At 49.7% G+C, this 22699-nt stretch overlaps 3 protein-coding genes across 4 annotated transcripts in view; all 3 read right to left on the bottom strand.

Moving 5' to 3' along the window:
- LOC134170244 (septin-2) overlaps positions 1–22699 on the bottom strand; it is a 74065-nt gene that overhangs the window by 6439 nt on the left and 44927 nt on the right. The gene's annotated exons all lie outside the window — the stretch shown is intronic.
- The window catches only part of COMT (catechol-O-methyltransferase), a 363876-nt gene that overhangs the window by 320758 nt on the left and 20419 nt on the right, over positions 1–22699 (bottom strand). The window lies entirely within an intron of this gene.
- Positions 1–22699, bottom strand: part of SEPTIN5 (septin 5) — a 44620-nt gene that overhangs the window by 17247 nt on the left and 4674 nt on the right. Inside the window, exon 1 of one of the 2 annotated variants that reach the window (XM_062631487.1) lies at positions 10727–10768. The exons of the other annotated variant lie outside the window; for it this stretch is intronic. Within the exon in view, the coding sequence (XP_062487471.1) occupies positions 10727–10753 (27 nt within the window). The 5' untranslated portion in view covers positions 10754–10768. Of the gene's footprint in view, positions 1–10726; positions 10769–22699 lie in introns of those variants that run through there. 2 annotated transcript variants of the gene reach the window in all.

Raw genomic sequence — 22699 nt, 5'->3', positions numbered from 1 at the left:
CTTGGTAAACCCTTGTCTGAAGACCACAGGCCACATTGCCACCAACCACAAGCATCTTCCAAGGGCACATGGAGACATGTTGTGACCCCACGAGCCCACTGCACCAAATCAGAGCATTCTTCTGAGCTGGGATCACAGATGAAGTCAACAACAATTTGGTTGTGACAAAACCACAGTGTTGTTTATGGCCACAGGAGCCATGCTGACAGTGCAGAGAGAACAAGGAACTACTCTCAGACTCAGCCTCCTCTGCCTCTCCCAATGATGCTCATCTTGGCTCTCCTCCTACCTAGAGTCACCCAACCAGAAACCCAGATGGGCCAAGGGGGGACAGGTGTGTCCCTCAGACGTGCTGCATGGCACTCCCAGAGCTGTTGGCTCAGGCTGGTCTGTGTGTGAACTTCCAAAAGACAACCAAGGCAATCTTATTTTGGTCCTATCCTTTCTAATCACCCCCCCAATTTCCATGCAGCCCCTGGAAAGGCCCAGTGTAAACCCTCCAACAAGAGATCTGATGTATGATATGCTTATGAAAGGAAAAGTAACACACAGGATACCTCACATGTTGTGCAGCACAGCTCAGCAGGGAAATACACATCTTTGCCCTTTCAGGATCTAGAGCAAACCCAAAGAGTTTTCTTCCTGGGGCTTGTGGGCCATGTGCACCTCCAACCTCATCTCCAGGCAGGTGCCAGCAGCAGCAGCTCAGGGGTTAAGCTGGCAGCAGAATCCAAGTTTCTGATTGTCAGAGCCTGCCCCCAACCTGCCCAGCACTCAGCAAGGGAAATGCAGGCCTCTGGGTGCACCAAACCCATCCTGCCTCATGGACCAGCTCTTCTTTGTCAAACTGTGGTAGTAGAAGAGAATGACAAAAATATAATCAACAAGCACTGTCTGGGTCCTTCATGGTAGTGCCACGTTGAGCACTTGGTCACTAACAATGGGGCCAGGGCTGAGCTAAGCCATGCACCCACCGTTCTGCAACATCCCTCTCCTTTAGCGCCTTGAAGCCATCTGGGACAAGCACAGCCACAGGGCTGCTCAGGGCAGGGGCTGCAGCACGTGCAGGTAGAGCTATGGCTGTGCACAAGCAGCAACAGAGCAATGTCCTACTTTTCCCTTTATTAGAGGGGATTTCTAGCCTGCAGTATTGAAGATGGTTCTAAGAAGAGGAGAGAAAACACCCGTATTGTGGGTTTAGATGTAAACCCACAGAAGGCAAAATTCACCCCGGCTGGAGTGTCAAAATGCTTCCTGAGAGCAGCATATCAGCCGTGTGAGAAGAGGGGGGACAAACCCCCATGCTCACTCCACATGCCAGCCCAGGAAAACAAAGAACAAGGAGCTGTGCTTCAGTGGCAGCACTAATTGAAGGCAGACACAGGGCTGTGCTATTGCACAGTCATTGGAGTTGGAAGCAATACACCCAGTTACGGAAAACACCCAGTGCTTAAGACCTGGCAGCAGGGATGGGCAGAGTTCAGCCACAGGGAGCTCAGCACGGTGGGGATAGGTGGCTGCTAACCTGACATGCGAGAACCAATACAAGGATGAGCACAGTGAGATCAGCACAGATCAGGGATGGGGCCAGACGAGATTCTGTCCTTGGCTAAAATTACAACATCCTGGCCAGGCTCCAGCCACAACAACCACAGCCCTGCACACCTTCCTCCCCACAGCCCTCCGCTCCCATCAAAGGGGCTTTCACCTCAGCAGCTTCCACACTCACCCTTTGGCATGCCCTTAGCCAAGATGCTCAGCCTCCTGGGATGTCCAGAGGGATACAGACTAAGTGTCACTGATGCAGATGAGGCATCCATCAGACAGGGGCATGGACACATCTTTTGGCCTCAGAAATACATTGCCAATACTGATGGTGATGTGAGCTCACTGTAAGCCCAAGCCACTTGGCTCTTCCACTCTACTGCTATAAGCAGCAATATGAATAGAAATTAGCTCCAGGTCCAGGTGTGAAAAGCTCTCCCCTCACATCAACCAGAGCATCCAGAGGAAGGGGAGTGAGGTGAAACAGCACAGTGGAGGGAAACAGAGCCCCAGCCAGCACAGAGGAGAGGTCACCCACCTGCAGGGGAGCTGTTTTCTGGCAGAGATGCTATGTCCTAAAGACTGCAGTGCTCAGGCTCCATCCTTGGTGAACAACCAGAAGTGTGTCATGGAAGGAAAGTCTTTGGCCTGATCCATGCACTCTTGAGCAGCACAGAGCCAGGAAATAGGGTCCCATCAGGGATGCACCCAACCAGCCTGGCCTGCACAGACAACTGATGAAGCTCTACGCATCCATGGCTCAGCAGGGTCAGCATCATCACATCACAACAGCATTTATGATCTTTTCCTCTGAAGCACACAAAGCTATTTTCAGAATTCCCTATTGAAGGGATATTTGGTTCCTGTCTGTTTTCTACCAGGATGAGAAACGCAGTTCCAGTTGCTCAAGTCAGATGGGAGCAGCAGCAGACAGTAAATATCTCCCCAGCTTGGCCCATGGCAATGGAGGCTGAGGAGCTGCAGGTGTCTTCCTTGTGGGTCCACAGCAGGGACCCTTCATGGCTCAGTTCCCACCTTCTCTTCCTGCTGCTTCCTCTCCCATTCCATGGAAAGTCAGTGCTGACTTCAGGCAGAGGAATCTCACGGGTATCACAAGGTTTCGACTTTGCTGCTTCATCACCAGTAAAGCTGCACACTCACCCTGAGGTTCCTGCGGAGCTGACCCAAGGGAAAATGCCTTGCTGATCTGAACTCTGATGATTAGTTTAACCTTGAGCTTACAAGCAAAGCTCTCCGTAAGTGGTTATGGGGAGCATCAAAGCCCTGACACTTTAGCCAGGCTTCATCCTTTGATGCTCAGATAAAAGGAAGATACCAGAGCATAAACACAGAAAACCCAAAGCACTGAATTAATCTCCTGTATGTACTGTGCCACAAAGCACAATCGGCAACCAGATCTCCTGGTTTTGCTTTTACCTACCCCGCAGGTCAAGCTTTAATTTCCGCTCTAGGGTCACTGCTGCTTTGTCACATAATCCCTCCAGAAACCCAGCAAATTCCATTTTAAAGGTATTTGGGCTCCCTGCTTCCACTTGAAGTACCTCATGCTTCCCTCAAGCACAGAGCGGCCCACGTGATGCCTCCACTTCCAGCTCTGAAAAAGGACCAAGGACCATAAATTGCCTTTTGCTCTTTCAAACTCCCTCTGGAGCAAGTTCACAGCTCTGGTCACACCCAGCTCCTCCGCACAGCATTTAGGAGCACTTGCAAAATGTAACCACGTGGGCAGACATGGGGCTGGCTGGAGACATAAAGAGCCTGGTTGCTCCCATCTCCAGAGCAGCGCAGGAGGAGCCCCTTCCAGCCAGCCCTTCCCTGGTGCGGTACCGACTCGCTCCACGTGAGGGAGAAGCTGCCCGCGGAAGACCGAGAACAGAGACGGGGCAGCTCCCGCGGCGGCTTCCCTTGACCAGGGCCAGAGAGAGAGCAATTCGCAGATCAAACCTGCAGCCCTTGGTGCTTCTGCCTCACACAGGGTCGCAGGCACTGGCACTTCCAACAGCAAACGCATTCGAAAACTTAGCAAAAGACAGGGGTTTCCAAATTTAGCCTGCTCAGACAGAAGGAGAAGCCAGGCGGTGCAGGAAGGTCTGCGCTGCTCATCATTCCTTCTGCTTCATCCTCCTGCTTTGCAGCACAAATCAGGCTTAAACAGATTTGCTGCCTCTCATCTCAAAGCCACAGCTGGGAAAACCAGAGAGGCAGGGCAGAGCCCTGCCAGTCTCGAGAAGCCAGAACAGGAATGACTGGGACACAAACAGGCACGTATTGCTCCATGGCACGGACACTGGCTGGACTGGGAGCCATTTGGTGGGACAGGGTGGAAAATAATGGTGAAATGGAACAGCATTGCTTCTCCAGCTTTCAGATTCTTCATCCAAATGACAAGATCATCAGCAGTTTTTTGAAGCTCCTGATACACATTAACAAACATGAACAAAAAGAAGTTGGGGACAGGATCCTACAGAAGGTCCACTTTAAAGTTATAGGTAGTGGTCCCAGTCCTGCGATCCTTACTCACCGAGTAGTCCCTTTGAAATAGAGACGACTGCTCATGTGAGTAAGGGATGCAGGATCAGGCCTGTCTACCACAGAGGATGAATCCTGAACTGGAGAGGACATCATGGCCTCTGAGCATTGTGAAACACTCACGCCTGGTCCAAGGGTTTTGCTGGGAGACAGTCCAGGCTGGGGCATCACATCTGCAAACAGTGCACCAAGCACAGATCATGGGTAACAAGGCAGTGGACAAATAAAGCTGGACAAGGGATGCTCCACCCAAACAGGGATGCTCTTGGTTCCTCCTAAGCATGCCATCTCACAGATACTCCCAGCAACGTGAGGATGTTTTTCTTAACCCTGCTGTGCTCCCAGCAGGCTCCTGAAAACAATGTTGGGAGAAGGAAAACCAACAGTCTTGGGCCAGCTCCCAACCTCTGTCTGGGTCTCCCAGCTACAATTAACATAACTTTAGGAGTAGCTGATGCTCACAAGAGAGGAGAATGAGCCCACTCTTAGCTCACCAGATCATTTTTAATACCACTAGTTAAGGGGAAAAAGGCAGCTCTCTAAAGCAGCCTCCAGCCCTGGGAGGCACCCAAGGAGTGGGAAGCCAGGCTGTGTGAGGAATAAGCTCTGAAGACTGCACCCTTCAAGGCCAGACAGATTGTTGCTTTCCATGACAAGGAGGTAGACGCACCTCCTCCTTTCTGGGAGGTGTCCTGCAGGTCTCCATCCAGCAGTCAGACCCCCAGGCTCCAGTCTCTTACACTCCCTCCCTGCTCTCAGCTGCCCTGGCACTGACAGTGCTGTCACACTGCAGTATCACAAAGCGCAGTGGTACCAGCTGAGTATGACACACGTGCACAGGGACTTCCACCTTCCTTCCCCTGCCCTTGGGCTTGCAACACTATCCCATCTAACTGAGAGGAGCCTGCTGAGGGTGCCAAGCATTTACCCTCCTCCTTTTGCACCTGCACAGCTCTGCCCATGCTCCACCAAGACAGGACACAGCCATACCCAGCTGCAAAGTGCTGCCCCTTGGAGCCCAGCACAGGGCAGAGTCCTTGGTAAACACAGCTATGTAGTTTCCAGCCTCACCTGCTTCCCCATGATGAGCACTCAACCATCTGCTATCCCAAAGGGGACTCCTGGGAGCCTGTCTCCCAACCCTGCCATACAACCTGGTCTGTGTAAACCTCCCTGCCCACGTCAGTCTGCCCAGGGCTGGGCCCTGCGTCGGGACTAGTGTCTGTCTTTGCAGATGGATAATTAAATTCCCTTTCCATTTCCTTTTTCCTCTTGATGCTTTCTGTGGCTGGCAGCTCCCCCGCAGCCCTGCACAATCCAGCAACATTAGTCAGGGAAATTCTGCTCCCTTCCTCCCCTGGATGTTGCTCATGGTTCAATATAAACAGCAGAGTGAACTGCGCAACAGTTGGAGCTGCAGAAGCATTTGCCCTTTTCAGGCTGGCAAACACACCTGTACCCTGCACCTTCTCCCCAAGTAACACGGCTGATGTATGTGATTAAAATAAGTGCTATGTTCCTGGCAATTGGAAGCAATTAGCTAATGATCAGGAATATGCAATCAGCTGGATTGGGGTTGCAGCACACCTCAATTTATGAGCCACGGTGCAAAACACTCCTTGAGGGTAGGGGCTGAAAAAGCCTATCAGCAATGGTGTGAGATGCCCTCAGAAAAAGACCACAGCACTCTCCTGCAGGACACCTGAGGAAGGCATGGAGCAACGATGAAATTGAGGTAAATCAAGGAGCTGTCTCTCAGAGCTCCCACAGAAGGGAAGCAGTGTGTGCCCAGATGAAGTATCCACACAGATCCCCACTGACCGTACAAGATGTCTGTCCTTCTCCCTGCCACTAAGCAGTGGCTTTCTTGGAAGCAGTACTGGTACCTTAAGCCTTTGATGGTGGCAAAAGCATCCCCAGGACCTGCAGAGACACACACACACACACCATCTCCACCTGACAGAGGACAGCAGAGGAGTTATCCTGCTGGGATTTACAGCTTCCCTACAGATAGCCCTCACAAATGTTCAGACTGAGGTTTTCAGAGATATCTGTCAATTTGGACCTCTTGTACTCTGTAACACACTGTGTTCCCCACAGGCAATGTCCTGAGCCCAGGCAGAGCACTGCAGGTCTCACAGCCCTCCATCAAGACCTCCAGCAGCTCCACATCACAGCCTGAGCTGTGTAGTTTGACTCTCCACATGGCTGTAAAACCCAGCCTGCCACCTGCCCCAGATGGATGGGACTTTGAAAAGACTTTTAGAAGATTTCATGAGCTTGCTGCTGGTTCTCTCTGCTCCCAAATCCATGTCAGCCCACTGCTGGCTGCCCACCAAGCACTGGATGGAACATTCATGCTGGCTCCTTGTACCCTGCCCATGCAGACACGAAGGCCATGGCTGGGGAGGATGCTATCAGAATGATCAAAAAGGGAATCAAGAGATGCTCTCCAATGCCTTTCTCTCCCATCTTCCCTCATCTACTTGCTCCAGCAAACACCAAGCCTGGTTACACCTCTGCTGCACAACTCACCACTTCTCCATGCCCTGCAGTGTGACTGGAGATTCACATTTTGTTAAACGCTGTGATGATGGGAGAAAACTTGAAGTCACAGAACATCTAAATCAAATGGTGCTGTCAAAAGGAATTTAAACAATGTTTCTTCCAAGCTGAAGAGTAATAGTCCGAAACTGCTGAATGGTGCCTCTCCTTATCAGAGATGCTGACCAGTAGGGAAAAAATTAGAATAGTCAGTCTGAATTTATAGTGAAACACAACAAAAGATCTTTTTGGATCGAGAAATATCTGGCTCAGTCTTAAGAGAAATTGTGCTGGATACCAGAGAGCTACCCATGCCCTTCCACAGTGCAGGTGTGAAATACAAGGTCTGGAACACACAGCAAGGAGTGATTATAAATACAGATTATTTACCAAGATGAGTGGACACTGACAGGTCCTAATGGTCCTCTGATACCCAGATGAACACTCTGCCTGAGGCTGCTACAGGTAACACCACAGCTTGCTGGCCTGGGAGGTTGGCTCTGCAATTGCAGTGCTCTTGCAACAGAGAGGCAGTAAGCAGCCCAGCACAGAGCCAGCACACTCCACCAGCGCCACAGCTTTGGGCTTCTTCAGTGCAGTCCCAAACTTCGTTAGCAGTTTTGCAGCAGTGAGACATTCCTACTAACCACTGAGATGATGCCATCTGTTTCCACTTACGTGCTGGCTTACAGGAGCAGCTACAGAGCAAAGGACTCCAGAGAGACTTTGCTCTCCTGAGCACACAGGGACTGAACAGCAGCTGCTGGGACAGATGCAGCCTAAATTCACCTCCCCAAAGCAGCCTAGTACTTCCCTTCTGTGCAAAGTACACACCTGGGAGGCACAGCGGCCCTCCCACTTTGGTTTTGCTATCAAGCTCCATCATACACCCATCCACAGGCCACTTCCCTATAAGCACAGAGAACTTGCTCCCAACAGACATCCCAAGTTCACTGACTTACTGCTCTGCGTGGCACCACAGCAGAGGAGGGGTTGACTAAGCTGTTCCCACATCTCCTGGTCTGTCCTCTACAAAGCCAAAAGGAATTTGCCAGTGATAAGCCAGGACCCCTAAATTAACATCTACCAGGCTTTCTTTCCCTCCTTTTAACTTTCTTTCTTTCTATATCAGGGTCCTGTAGAGATCATACTATGCAGAGAAATCCTTATCCAGACACCTTTTTCATGTATTCATTTTTATGTACACATTGCTTAGGGCAACCACATACCCACCTGCCCCCCAAAAGGGGCAAGATGTGTCAGTAGTGCCTGCACAATCCTAGCTTGCACAAGAGTACAGAGCAGACACTGGACATCAAAATGGCAGCATAAGAGTGTCCAGGTGGCTTCTGAAAACAGTAGCAGGAGGAAAGGGATAAAGAATGGGGTACGCCTTGTGTGTGGAGGGCTAAGGAAGTATTGACCCTGCCTGGCAGCTGAGCTGCAGGAGGACTCTACCGCCTTGTTTTACAGGTCATACCTGCCTTGGGAGGGAGAGCAGGCCTCTTGCTCAACGGAAGGTTTCATGGCTTGAAACAGATTGCTTAATCTGTTTGAGTTCGGCAACTACCCTTTTCCTGTGGTTGCTGCTTCCTCTCTGAGCACACACTGTTTTCAGAGCCAGAAGAGACATTATGCTCCTCCCAGCCTGCTCCCTGGGCCCTGCAATTCCCCTCAACAACTCCCTTTGGAAGAGTTGGTGCCTATGGTGGATTCACAACCATGGCAGAGTGGCAGAAGATGCACTAAGTTCTCCTTTCCTTCCCGACAAAATAGTCTTGCTTGGAGAGAGCTGAACTGCATTTTCCTGTAGAACAGTGCTCTTTGGTGAGAAAGGATGAAATACCAGGACATACCATGAACAAGACGCAGCAGCACACTGTGATACTGCAGTAGTAACAACCAGCCAGCCAGAACTGACACAAAATCAAAAGTCTACAGCATCCTACACAGCTTCACAGAAGGGATTCCCAACATGATCCTATCCTACTATCTCAATCCCATTACCAACTCCTCAGCCTGTCTGTGGTTTTGCTTACCCCACCACCAGCCACAATGCCTGGAGATGGCAGCTCTGAATCGCTCATCAGGCACCTCCTGAAGCACAGCCATGCTCAGCTCCACCCCACCGTGGCACGGATGCTGCAACCAGAGATGGGAGAGTGGCCAGACCTCAAGTCCATTCTCAAAGGCCAGAAAAGAGAGCTTTCTCTACAGTGTATCGCCCTGTAACAAGGGTATCTAGTGTAACAGTGCAAGCATAAGAGCTGCCCTCACTTCTCCAGCTTGCCCTTGCTTCTCTGTTACATATTGACAAGCAGTCCTACTCAGTTCGGAACTTCTCCCAGGAGACACTTCTCTTCAGACCCCAGTTATAGTGACATTGCTATCCTGGTCCATTACAGCCCTGCCCCAGGCACCCTGAGGCACTCCCGGGGATGCACACACATTGCAGGGCACACACACAGCCTGTACACACACAGCTTCAGGCCACGCACACTGCACAGAGCAGCTTGGGTGCTGAGCACTGGGACTTGAGAGGCCAGGAGAGTCCTGCCTCCTGCAGCCCCCTGGGCACAGCCATGCTCCGGCAAGCAGGACCTGCTGCAAAGACCTCCCACAGCAAAAGAAGAACCAGCACCTCTGCCACCAGCCTGCTGGTTAGCTCTGAACTGGGGGGAGGCCCCGAGCAGTGCAGTGGAGCTGGGCACAGCACCCCACATTAGTATCCCAGCTCCAGAGCTGACAAACCTCCCACCGAAGGCAGCGCCTGGCGCAAAGACCCCTTTGTTCCCAACACACGAGCCCTTTCCAGGCTGCTGCCCGGACACATCATCTTTATTGTGCCCTCATGACTTGAGCAACAGGCAGGGCTCAATAGCCCCTTTCTGGGATGATGCTGGAGCTCACACTCAGGAGGCTGCAAATGGCAGGGGACTGCCAAGGTCTTGAGCCCTGCCAAGCAGTGAGCACTGGCACTGCACATTCTTCACTACTGACAGCAACACAAGCTTCTCTTGGGGCTTCAGTGACCTAAACCCCTTCTCACAGACATGGCAGAGCTCCTGCATCACCCAGCCAGCCACAGTCACCTGCCACTGACTCCACTGTTGTGGGCAAAGCTGTGGGATGCTGAGCAGAAAGGACAGAAGACACATTTCTGTGCAGAATCCCTGCTTGTCCGTGCACTTTCAGATTGTCCCATTATGTACCAGTATGGAGACAACTCTGAAGCGGGAAGGAGGAAAATGGGAGTGTAAACTCTTGTCCTTATTGTGACACAGACATGGTGGGATCTGTTTCCAGTCCCTGCTCCCAGTCAAATCAGGAAGAAGGACAGCAGGGCTGGGGGAACTCTTTCTAGATCCCATGAATGGTTAAACTCTCCCTATTTAGCAGTGGTGGGAGGGAATTTATCTTCAAGCAAGTTCTCATACCACCTGTGATGAGGCTAAGAGACAAGCATATTCCTCCAGTGAACTTATCCCCTCCTATACTGCCTACCAGCTACAGGGCTCCTCCACAGCCACATGGCCATGAGAAAACACTGCTTTTATTTTCCCACCCATAGCTTGCCACAACCCAGCATCTCTTCAGCTTGAGCTCAAGCCAGAAAACAACTAGGTTTAAGGCAAAGTGGCTGGACTTCCCAATAAGGCTTGTGAGACAGCACTTGGAAACTGTCCTTACTGGAGCACGCAGGCATTTACTGAAGTCCAGAGCTGTGCCTGGCAAAGCAGCTCCAGCAGCCAGGGGGACCAGCAGAGTCCAAGGACTCCAGGCTCCAATGGTGCCAGAGAAAATCTTGGTCACCTCAGCAGCAGACATCAAGGCAGGAGGGAGAAGGGCCCTCTGCCACATCAGGAAGGAGAATTCTCTGGCAGTTTCAGGTCTCCCAACCTCCTCACCACTGCCTGGGACCTGGAGCTGGCTCCCACCCCATGCTCCCAATCCTCAGTGCTCCTACTGACATCTCTGCTTCTAGAAAGCAAAGCCTCCAGAAGGGCCCTGATCCCCTTTTCCACTGATCCACAGGGCCCCCAGATACAAAGACCCCAGCAAGGACTCTTCACATCCATTCACATACCTTCAGCACCTTCCTGCACCCACACATGGTTGCACTGAGCACGTCTTCCAGCCAGCCACGGCTCAGCACCCTGCAGGACAGGCTGGAACTTTTCATCAGGAAACTGCTCCAGTATGTACAATTTCCAGGCCTTTTATCCAGCTGTGTTTTTTGGACTCTATTCTGTCTTCTTCCTACTCCCCACCCCACTCTGCACGAGCATGTAGAAGGATGAGAACAGAAAGATAAAAACCTCCACAGCCATCCCCACTTGCACAGCCACACCACCTGGCAGCAGGGTGCTGCCCCTCAATTGTGGGGCTGGGGAGCACCATGCTACAGCCCAGAACACCCACTTCCTTAAGCAGACACACGGGGCTGGTTCCCAGCAGTGACGCTGCTCCTCTATGGAGCTGTTTTCCCCACCAGCACAAAAGGGGATGCGTCACACCCCTGATCCCACCCTGCAAAGGTCACAACCATTGGAGAGAGAAGCACAAGCAGCCTTGAAGTCCTGGTAATTAGGGCAAGATGCCAGGACCTCTCAGCTGGAGCTGTGTCTTACCAATACCCACACTCAGGGAGCTGGCAGGCTGCAGGAGGCCCTGGGGCGAGATCCTACCCCATACACACCAAGAGCCCTCTGCTGAGCAGGAAGCACAGGGCTTTCCCAGGAGCCTCATGCTTCGCCTCTGCCGTTCAGCATGGCTTAAACTGTGGCCATGGCTCCAAATGCTGCTCCACATCAGAGCTGAAGATGGATGAGGTCATCTCCAGTCTGAAATCACTTCCGTTCTCAAACTGCTCTCAAGACTGTGCCACAGATTAAAGAGTGGGATGGGTGGGGAGGGAAACCCAAATCAGTGGAGCATGTTCCCCATTAAGAGCTCAACACTTCATTAATCTCTGCCTCCCAGTAAACTGCCATCCAAACCCCCCCCCCCCAAGAACAAACCTGGCAGTGACTGCCTGGAGTTAATAGCAGGGTATGGCACAAGCTGCACAGGATTACTCTCGGCCCCCAGCTCCCCAAAGCCAACACAAGCAGAGCAGTGGGGAGAAATCACAGCTTGGTGCTGTCAGACTAGCTCAGCCACACCAGTCCACCTTGTGCCCAGCTCCAACTGCTGGCCTCCAAATGCCTGCACTGCAGCAGCCCAGCTTTCCCCCCACGCGCATACCGTTGGAAACGGTTTGTACTGGCAGCTGATCCTGTCCATGAAGCACTGAGAACCAACACCACAAGCCTGTGGCCTCTAAAACAGCCCCATTCTCCACTGTCCAAGTGGCCACACTGGCCAAGGCAGCAGCAGGATTTTCCTACCTGGATCAGTCAGTACTTAACCCAATGCCTGAAGAACCAGGCTGAGCAAGAAGGACGGAAATTCAGGTCACCAGCGCAGGCGAGTCCTAAGGAAAAGAGCCTTACAGCGGTCACATTTGGCCAGAAAAAAAACCAGACTGACAGTTCAGTAGCATAATTTTAAAAACACATTGACCACAGATGAATCAGTGCCTCGTTCTTGGAAGCACTGAACCAACCACAGTATCCAGCAGTGCCTCAAGCAGTAACGGCCAGACACATCACTGTCACACAGTGCCCTCCTACATGGTCGTGGTTTTTTTCCCCTCACCACAGGTTTTGGTCCACACAGGAAGGCACTGAGCTTTTGTGGGTCTCTTCCAGAATTCCCAGTCTCACTGCAATGGCAGCCATTGGATGGGACCATTTTGTCAGCAATTACAGCTACTGTGATCCATACACTTGGACCAAGTCCAACTGCAGCCCCATGCACATGGCCTTGGCCTCACTTGTGCCACAGCAGCAACTGGTCAAAGCAATACTGGGCATGGTAGCCTTCTCAGTACCATGGGGTAATGGGAGCTATTGCAAAAGCAACAGATAGAGAAGAAAGGGACAGAGTATTCTCAAGGGACAGAGCATGCTCAAGTGTGCAGCTATGGACCACATGCTGCATGCTTCTAGGACTTCCTCAACCACATGGAAGACTGGAATTCAGGACTATGTGCACTGCCAATCCTGTGCTAGTTTCTCTGGATCACCTGCCACCCCTAGGGCTGAACAGCAGCAGTACAGCATGACTGCTTCTCCCAGAGAGCACTTTGCTCTTGAGCCTCTTTCCAGACACCAGTCCTGAATACCAAACAGCAAAACCTCAATGAAAGCAAAAGCTTCAGCCCTTCTAGAAGCAGTGAGCTCCAGGGGAAGGAATTTCTCAGATCCAAGCATCAGGCACAGACCTGGGCTGTACAGGTGGTTCCTCTTCAGCACAGACTAGGAATAAACAGCTGTAGGACAGACAATTTTCAGTAGGGGAAGCAGCAGGCTGTTTCCACTTGGCTGCATTCCTCCCATTCTGGCTTCCCACCTGTAAGTTGGTAAGATGCCAGCAGAAGCCAATAACAAAGTGAGGACTCAGTGAGGAAGCAAATGTCCAACAAGCAGGTTACCTTGTCAGAGAGATGAGGAGACACAGACCTACAGGCCAGCACCTGCTAGCTCCCAACAGGAGAGCTCCAACAGCAACGAGCTGAGAAGGGTGTGCTGCACTCCACTGCCCTGAGAAACACCAGCCACTACCTGGAAGGAACAGGTCTGAAGCTGAACATTTGGGCTAAGGGGATTCCTGAGGTCAAATGCCTCTGGGAAGCTTCACTTGTGGCATGACTGACTCACAGAGGAGTGCAGCCACTCCTTCATCAAAGTAGCTGCTATGTATCCCTAAAAATCATGGCCTCCAGACAGAAATGCATCTATACAAAGGTGTTATGTCCTGGGCTTCAGTTTTAAAACAGCAACGAGGAGAACTAAACACCTCTAAAACAGCAGTGAGGAGAACTTCACTATGAGCATCCACACCTGGCCTGGCTGGGCCAGTGATGCCTGCCAAGTCCTCAAGAACCGTGGGCTAGAAGGCACTGAAGAAGGGTTGTGCTCTTCACTCTGCACCCAGACACCCTGGAGAGCTCCGAGCCACACTCTTTGTCTCAAAAAAAACCCCCATCAATACTGTCTGTAGGAGACTCTTGTTTGCAAATAGCTTCACACTTTCCCAGTACTCAGCTGCTCCTTGTGTGCAGGAAAGGACAGCTATTTCATCTGCAAACCACTGGACATGCATAATCCTGCAAGTGAGAGCAGGCATGCACTAGCACTCCCAGTCTTCCTAAATGTTGTTGTTGATTTGCTTAGGTTAGTTTTTGGTTTTAATTGCTCAATTTACTAGTAAAAGCCATTCAGACTTAAGGCAAAGGCTTCTGTCAGGGCAGCTTAAAAAGAATCAGACTGTACCGCGTTTGAGGAGCACACAGATATGATACAGATAAAGACAAACCCACACCCTATGTTTTCCAAAACACAGATCCACTGAGGGATTGTTGACCATTCTGAACAGCAAGTTCGGAGGGTACAGAAGAGATGCTATGAAATCATTAATGCATTAAGAGCAACAGAAAGAAACTCAATTCAAAAATCCCCTCTCTTCCCAGGCAAACCAGGCTTCCTCTATGCAAAGGAATTCCACAGATGCAAGGACATTAGTGCCCTGGCAGAATTAGAGATGACGAAGGTTGTATTTTCCTTTTCCAGTAATACTTGGATTTAACTATATAAACTGTTCCCCTGGGAGCAGATCCTATTTCACTGTTTATGCAAGAGCTGGATTTTAAAGGTGAAAGTACCCACTCCCAGACTGCAGGAGCGCAGTCAATACAAACGTTCATCTTGCTATAGCAAACAGCTTCTTCATTGCACTTCTCAAATTCTTTGCCCTGTCACCCACTGCCACATCCAGAAAAAGCAGGGCACAGGAGTTCACCCAGGCAAAGGTGGCCTTGATTATCAACACTGCAAAAGTAAGAAGGGATGTGCAGTAGCAAAGCCTGAATGAATTTTTCAGGCTGTGACAAGTCTAGGTGAAGCAGAGACAGGCACATGGGATGCAGAAGCATCCAGCCTCAGGGTAAAGCACTGCCTAGCTCGTCAGCCCTGGATTTGTCATTCAGGGCATGGATTGCAACCAGCTCCCTGAGAGCACATCCCCATGTGCAGGACACTGAAGTGAAGCACAAAAGCAATCCCACCCTAGAAGAACACTAACAGGGTGCATAGATCAGTCAGAAAGCAGCACAGCCAGTGTGATGAACAGTGACTGCCCACTAGCTAGCTACTGCCAAGTACACACAGGAGGAGTTTATCCACCTCCAAAGAGGACAGTTCTCAAAAGCAGCAAGGTGGGATGAGATGTTAGGAACACTAACCCACAGTGGAGCATCTCTGCCAAGTAGAGTCCCTGAAAAAGCAGCAGCATTGTAGAAATTTCAGTTCCAGTAAAGAAACCAAAATGTTGGATGGGTCTATCACTCCTGAGCACGGGCGTGAGCCTCTCAAAGCCATTTCCACAGAGCTACGGTTCTCACTGATTTTTTTGAGACAAAGATGAAAGGGCCATTCAGAGCAGCCTGGAACCTTCCTCCTACAGTATCTTCCCAGTTATTTTCCTTTGCCAATCCCTTTCCTGGACCTAATCCATGGACCACAGCACATGAAAGGCAACTGTAAGCCTGGCACCAGGTGTGTAAATTCCTCTGCAGAGCCTGCTCATGGGAGGTGGCAAGAGCTCTTGCTACACAGCAATTTGTATCAGCCAGAGTGACGGCAGGGGGAGAACAGTGGCAAGGCTGCTCACCAGAGCTAAATTTATAAAAACACAGGATGTGCTCAGCTCCTCTCAGTTTCAAAGCACTTGGGCACTTTCATCTGTATTTAAAGAAAGCTGGGCCTTGGTTCATATTATTGCAAACTGCCTAAAAAATTTGCCTTTAAAATAACCCTATTGTACAATGGCCTTTGTGGAAAAGCTGATGTTTCATCCTATTGCCTTTCATCTCCACACCACCAGCCCAGACCAGAGGAATGTGTCAGCTCCTTGGTTAATCCAGAATAAGCCGACAAACTCAGAGGCGCTGCAAGCAGGATCCATTCATTTGGGGCAGGAACAGCCTACAGTTCTGGGCTGGCACAAGGTGAAACTGCAGGTCTGTGGCTCAGGGAGGGCTTCACAGACACCATCATCATGCAGACACTCAATAACCCTGCCACCGTGCCATGAGGCCCCACTGAGCTTAACACTAGGAACAAGAACATCAGAGCTGCTGTCAGGATCTTTCCATAAAGGCACAGGGTTTACAACCCCCCTCTGCCATTTTGGCAAATTTCATCAGTGATAATTCAGTATAAAATACTGCAGCCAGACCAGGCAACCCACTTCGACCAGGACAGACCTGCAGTACTAATATTGTCCTGCAAAGTCTCAGAGATGGTGCTCTCTACCAGATTCAAGAGTGCCATTTTTCCTCTCTCCTCATCAAAAATCACAGCCTTAGAAACAAACCTTAGCATCCAACTGCACTGCTGAAAACAGAGACCAAAGCCCTAAACACTGCAGAGGGTCATTAAAGGACACACATTCTAAATCATATTGCCCACTCCTCAACAAATCCTTTCCACCTTAAGATAATTCTTCCCCTGAAATATTGAGTGAGGAAGCAACCACAACAGATTAGTGCCCCAGTGCATCAGGGACACAGCTCAACCACACTGAACAAATTGGGTTCAATACTTCAATTGAACAATAATTTCAATTCAACAATAACTTCTGTTCTTTGCAGATAACATTGCTGTGACACTGGTTTTGCTGCCACTTCAGCATTGATTTCCACTATAAAGCTTATCAAATCAGAGTCATCAATATAATCTCTACTTGTCCTGTAACAAAACTGTTAACAGCAACTCATAAATACAGTCCTGATCTAAAGGAACAGGTAGTTGTAAACTCCTCTCTCTTGTAGTTTTTTTTTTTAGCGGTATTGCTGATTTCATCTATTCCTTTCTGAGTTCCACCTGAATATAACAAGAATAGAGGTAGAAGGTGGGAGATGTTAACACAGCAGGCACTGGAAGAACAGACTTTGTGAAAATGTCTCCTTTGAAATGATTATAATTGATCTTGGAAGTCAGAGCACTGAAACTGTCCTAAAGAAGGTATTAGACAAGACAAAGTAATTTGACTGTAAACACTGTGGTTGTTGGACACACAAGGAGCAGGAATACCTAATGTTGGAAAGAACCTGGAAGCAATGGAGTGGGAAAATGGCATTTGCTGGATTGTGTTTTCCTTAGAGTCAACCTAAAGGAAACGGAAACAGCAACACAGGTAAGATGGAAAAGAAAGATGGACAAGGAACACTCAGCTCAGTCAATAGGTTAGCAGGTAGCCAGCACCCTCATGCAATGTCAGCTCAAGTGACAGCCACAGCAGGCCAAGAGTAACTTGTCATTCACAGCCCTTTAACAAGAACGGAATGCAAAATCAGATTAGATACCCATGAACAGCTCTTGGGACTTGCAGTACAGCATCAAGTCAAACCTTAGTAATTTTTAAGAATCCAAGGAAAACCATCTCCAAGCAAACCCCAGAACCAATGTCACATGCGGAACAGGAAGGGATTTTCTTGGGCTCACAGCCTGGGCTCTGACATGCCAGCCCAAACATCTCTTGGCTTTTAGAGATTTATTCTCTAGTCATGTTTTGCTGTGGGATCTCACCCCACTGCCCCTCACAAGGCCCGTCAGAAACATGGCATCCCCTACAGACATGCTAAATGTCACACTGTACTGGCCACACGCAGCAGGCTCTGAGTCCCCAAGCCTGAATGAAGCAGCTTAACCCAAAGATGTGGTTCTGTCCCTGATATGGCTGTCCCTTCAGCTCATCATAACCCCATGTGCCCTCAGACCACATGAGGTCAAGTTCTTCCACTTCTTATCTCCAGGCTCAAGAGGGTCATAAGGATTTCTAACCCCCAGTGCCAGGATGGCAGAGGTCTGGTTTTATGTGCACGAAAGCTGCACACCTCTGGAACACACTACTTCCACTGTACATGATCAGATCAATAGTATCAGGCCAAATTCATGGCCCAGCCTTAAGAAATTTTGATGGGACTCTTTCCTGATGTAATGTTGCCATAAGTGGGAAAATCAGTTTTTCTTTTCAGGCTCATTTCTAAACCATTGCCTTACAAATATGAAGCAGAATCTGCTTTTTGCTGGAGAAAACACATGCTAGCCTATTACAGCAGGATGCCAGCCAAGAGGTGGGTGGATGCCCTAATCGTTTAATTTTTTGAAAAATAAGAAAGATATTTATTTGTCATGAAGGAAAAGCCTTAAACCCCCAAGGGACAAGCTCTAGGTGCCTAGGAATACACACAAATTCACTGGAGCAACAAATTAGTTTATCCATTGGGCATACACAGGGTGCAAAAGCAGTGGTTTCACGCACCCCCCCCCCCAACATTACTTGTTCACTGTCACTAATGCCATGATAGATAGAATCAAAGTCCTCCAAAATGCCCACATCTGTGCCATGAGCTCTACCTCACAGAGATACTCTTTAGTACCACATACGCCCGAGTGCAAGACACAGCATAGGAACAGAACACATGAAGAAGCCTGCGCACACTTCGCAAAGAAACAGAAGATGGTTCATTAAGCTTTCAGAGTAACAAGCCCCATTATATCCCTTGTTAGCAACCCCATGCACTCACTGTGCTGCTGCTACATGAAGAACAGCTCCAATAACACCATCACTTGTTTACCAGAAGAACAACAAATCTGCTATTGACCAACACCTGCCCATGACAGTGTGACCACAGGAGGAGCAGGGAGATGTTCAGATGACACTGGCCATTCAAACTAGGCAGCAAAGCTCCTGGCACTGGCAGGAACCTCTGAGCAGCTGCTGAGGACCAGCCCTACCACCTCAAACAGAAAGGCTTTCACCGACATTAATGAGAGCTGCTGAAAATAATGCCATCACACAGCTATGAGATGGCATGAAGCCTTTCTGTTTGAGGACCAGCAGGCTGAACAGAGCAGCCACTAAGGAAGAAGAATGCTGGGCTTCATCCAGTCACTTCTGGTTTATTTAAATTGCTGTGAAGTCAAATGCCGTGAACACAGTGTGAGCTGAGTGTGGTGGGGCATGGCAGGAGAGGCTTGTTCAAGTGACAAGAGGACACACTCCTGCTGCAGGGTGATGGTTAGCAGGATCCCAAAACAGATCAATCTGACAGTACTGGGCTGTACACAGAAAACATGCCCCTAACTTTCTCACCTCTGTGCACCTGGTCTGAGCTTCTGAAGTGTCAGCCCCAGGGCTGCCTGCAGACTAGAGCAGATCCAGTGTTCGGCCACTCAGTAGACCTGGAGTCCTTCCCAAGCATGTGCCTGGATTAACTTCCCAGTAAAAGCCCCAGGTCCTGTTAAATAACTGTCCTCCCTGATATCCACTTCCTTCATAAATACACCCTCTGCCAAGGGCTCCTTTCAAGGGGAGGAGAGCTCTTGAAAGTAAGCAGACAAACAGCAAAGGCATTAATCTCAGGGGTGAGACACCAGCGGCTTCCCTTCTGTGTGCTCCAGTGAAGGGCTTCAGGGCACTGCTCCGCAGAAACCATCTACGCAGTCAGGACTGTGAGCACAACTGCTGGGAGATGAGAGATCACCTCAGACAGCAGCTCCCCTGCTGTCCTCATGACACACTCTCACTCATCTCAGCACAGTGCAATCACAGCAGCAAGGCTTTGCTGCAAGCCAACTGCATCACTTGAAGTTTAACCCCTGCTGCCTTGATTGAGCTCACTGCAAATACCAGCTCCTGAAGGCTGTGATGCTTCTTCCATTACTGTCTGATCCCAGCTGGCACCAACTCCTCTGAGCAGCAAAAACCTGTGAGAATCTATAGGATCCTAAAAGCCATAAAGCTCCTTGACATTTTTTACAGCGGGCCTTGGGCAGAAGGAAATTACTATTGGTCCAGATGGGCATTTCCAATACTGCCTCTACATTTCCAGGACTTCACATTACTTAATAGCCAATGCAGAGACTCAGGGGAGCTTTAAACTATAAAGAGAGCACAGCCAAGAGGACCGTGTACGCAGGGCAGGCAGATAGATGCCTCTGTGACTCATATTTCACCTGAATATATAATTAATGTAGTATGTAATTTATTAAAAAACAGAAGTGGATGTAAGACTGCAGGATCTAAAGAGACTTCATGTGTGTACATATCACAGCAAGAATGAGCTCAGTGCGGCAGGCAGGATTAGAATAGTTCCCACACTGAGGAATCAGCCAGGAGAGATTACAAAGGCCAAAAGCAAAGTGACTTGCCTGGGAGGTGATCTTAAAAGTAATTGCAATACAAACTAAAGCAGTAAAAGGCCTGGCGTGCACTCCTGTGTGTGTTCACACAGCTCCCAGCACCAGGGGTCTGCAAGGAACAACGAAACAGAGTCACTGGAGCCCTCACCACATCTGTACTGCCATGGGCTTTGCCTCGTAGACAGCAGAAGGAAGATGTTAAGCCATTGGAGCCTTTTTTCCCCACAAGCAGAGTGGATCTTTCTTTCCCCCCCTTCCTTGCTTCTGCACTGAGAATGTCCAGAGGTCAGTAGGACGGGCTCACTCCCCATGGCCAGCCTCCAAGAGCTAACGCTCATGATGCTGTGGTTTATTTGCTCAGCCCTTGCTCCAGCTGCCGGTTCCCTGCCAGGAGTCATTCTGGGAGAGCAGTACCGGCTGCCCCGGGTGGGGTCAGGCAGAGACCATCCCAGCTCCATACACACACCCTGGACACACTTGATAACAAGCTTCAAAACAAACAGGGCACTCCCAAAGTTCCCAGGAAGAGCAAAGAGCTGAGTTGAACAAAGCTGGCAAATGCAGGACCTCGGCCCTCCTGCTCCTTGGCTCCAAGCAGTCGCGCAATACAGTCACCAGTGGCACACAGGGACAGATCTGCCACTGTGCTGCTCCTGTCCCTCCATCAGATAACTTCAGGGTGAACACTCCAGTCCTGGCAATGGCTGTTCCTTCTGTCAGCTAGAGGAAGCTAGCCGACAGAAATGTAAAGAGGTGAGTGAAAAACTGGAGCTAATTCCATTAATTTAGAGGGTTTCCCACCTCTGACTGACTTTACAACTGCACTGGCTCACCCCCCACACCATCCTGAGCTAGCATGAGCCACACAGCCTGAGATCCTCCTGCACACTGCCCTTCTAAGCTTCCCTCAAGCCCCACTGCCATGGCATGGCATCAGGCTGGTGCAATCTGAAGGTTGCAATGCTGTATTCAGAGAGGTTTATGCCATCTTGAGCATCCCTCCACATGTACTGCCCTGCACAGCATAGCCACATCCCTCTTCTGGAGCTGAACTTCAGCCTCAACTTCTCTATGTTATTTCTTTTTCTTTTGACTTCAGAAGTGAACAGTTATACCAAAGCCAGAAACTAAACAATTCTCCTCCTGCTCTTGGCATTACATCCTCCCAGATGCCTGTGCAGGGTTTCACTTCCTCTTCAGCTCCTGGCCAACACTTAGCCAGGCTTTTCTCTTTAGCAAGCCTGTCCCTGCAGCCTTCCACTATGCTCTTCTCACAGCCACCTCCAGCACATGGAGGTGATGCCACATGGGACGGGGCTGGGACTGACAGACCAAGGGAGGGCACAGCAGTCTAGAGTGGAATGTTAACAGGCTGTAATACATTAATTTCAATTAATGCACAGGAAGTACACACACACAGGAGAGAAGGAATTAAAAGCATTAACCCATTCAGCCCTCAAAACACAAAGGACTTATACATCAGTTGGGAGCAACTATCTCTCACACTTTCTGCAGCCCAGCCCCTATGGGTAGCATTGCACATACAAACCCTTCTTTTCACAGCACACTCAGTGCCACCTTCCCCTATTCACTTTAACCAGTATTCCTGGGATTCCAAGTGGTGGATGAACAGCACATACTGGTGAGGAACATGCATTCTGGGATCTGATCCCAGCTTTTCTGATGCTTCACACACAAATCCAGCTCCTGAACACTCTTGTGGGAACAAGATGACTGCAAACCTCTTCACAGCTCCAGGGACAACTCTCTGGGAGAAAAGGAATGTGTAACAGCAGACAAACATTTTTCCCTGTGCTTCGTGGCTAGCCACACTGTAGACATACACGCGCACACACAGACCAAATCCAGCCCATATGGGAGTTACTCCGGAATGCTATGAAACAACTTGCAAATGCTTCACAAAAATCTGAAGTCACACAATGTATTGGAAATGCCACATGTTTCTTTCGCGAGTATTAGAGGATTTTCTACGTGGTTTCACTGTCCCAGGGAAATCTCTGCCTTGAGGGGACAAAGTCTTAGTACGGGTGAGGCAGAAAGTTCTGCAGGTAAGCAAAGAAGGTGCCTTCCAGTTCATGGTCTGCTCTCCAGGAAAAAAAGTAACAGAGAAGCCACTTGAACTTGAAGAGAAACAGCATGAGAGGAACTCTCTTGGCTTATCAAAGAGATATCTCAGCAAGAAGTGCCTGAAGTATTGAAGATGGAGCAGAGCTCTCCAGACTTAGATTGTGCACATACGAGCAGCAGCTGCAGCATCACTGCTGTGGGCAGTGGGGTATCCCAAAACTGCTGGGGAAACCCCTTGGACTGAACATTTAAAACTAACTTGGCAAAGCTCTAAAGATACACAGCAGAGACCCAACCTGGTCTGGCACAGGAAGCAACCAGTTGGCTGAAGGTGGACTGTCCCCCCTGGATTTCCAGGATGTCCATTTAATGGGTATTTAATGAACAGCAATTTAGACTGAAACTGAGGTTAGGCAATATGGGCTCTAGAAGGCACTGAACCCTAGCAGTTGTTTCTCTCTCTAGACTTGCCTTTCTTCAGCTTTTGCAGGGACCTGTCATACCCCCTTAGTTTATTCCTAAAACAGTTGACTGAAGTATAGCATCATCATGAAGTCAGAATCATTTTTGAGAGTGCTAAGCAGTTGTAAGAGACTTCTTGACTTTGGAGACTAAAAACATTCAGTGACTCAAGTTTCTCCTTCATTCAGATGACAGCA

This window comes from Pezoporus occidentalis, unplaced genomic scaffold, assembly GCF_034315485.1.
Source record: "Pezoporus occidentalis ecotype Australia unplaced genomic scaffold, CSIRO_AGI_Poc_V1 ctg37, whole genome shotgun sequence".
Classification (NCBI taxonomy): domain Eukaryota; kingdom Metazoa; phylum Chordata; class Aves; order Psittaciformes; family Psittacidae; genus Pezoporus; species Pezoporus occidentalis.
This window is presented reverse-complemented; position numbering and strand designations above follow the sequence as displayed.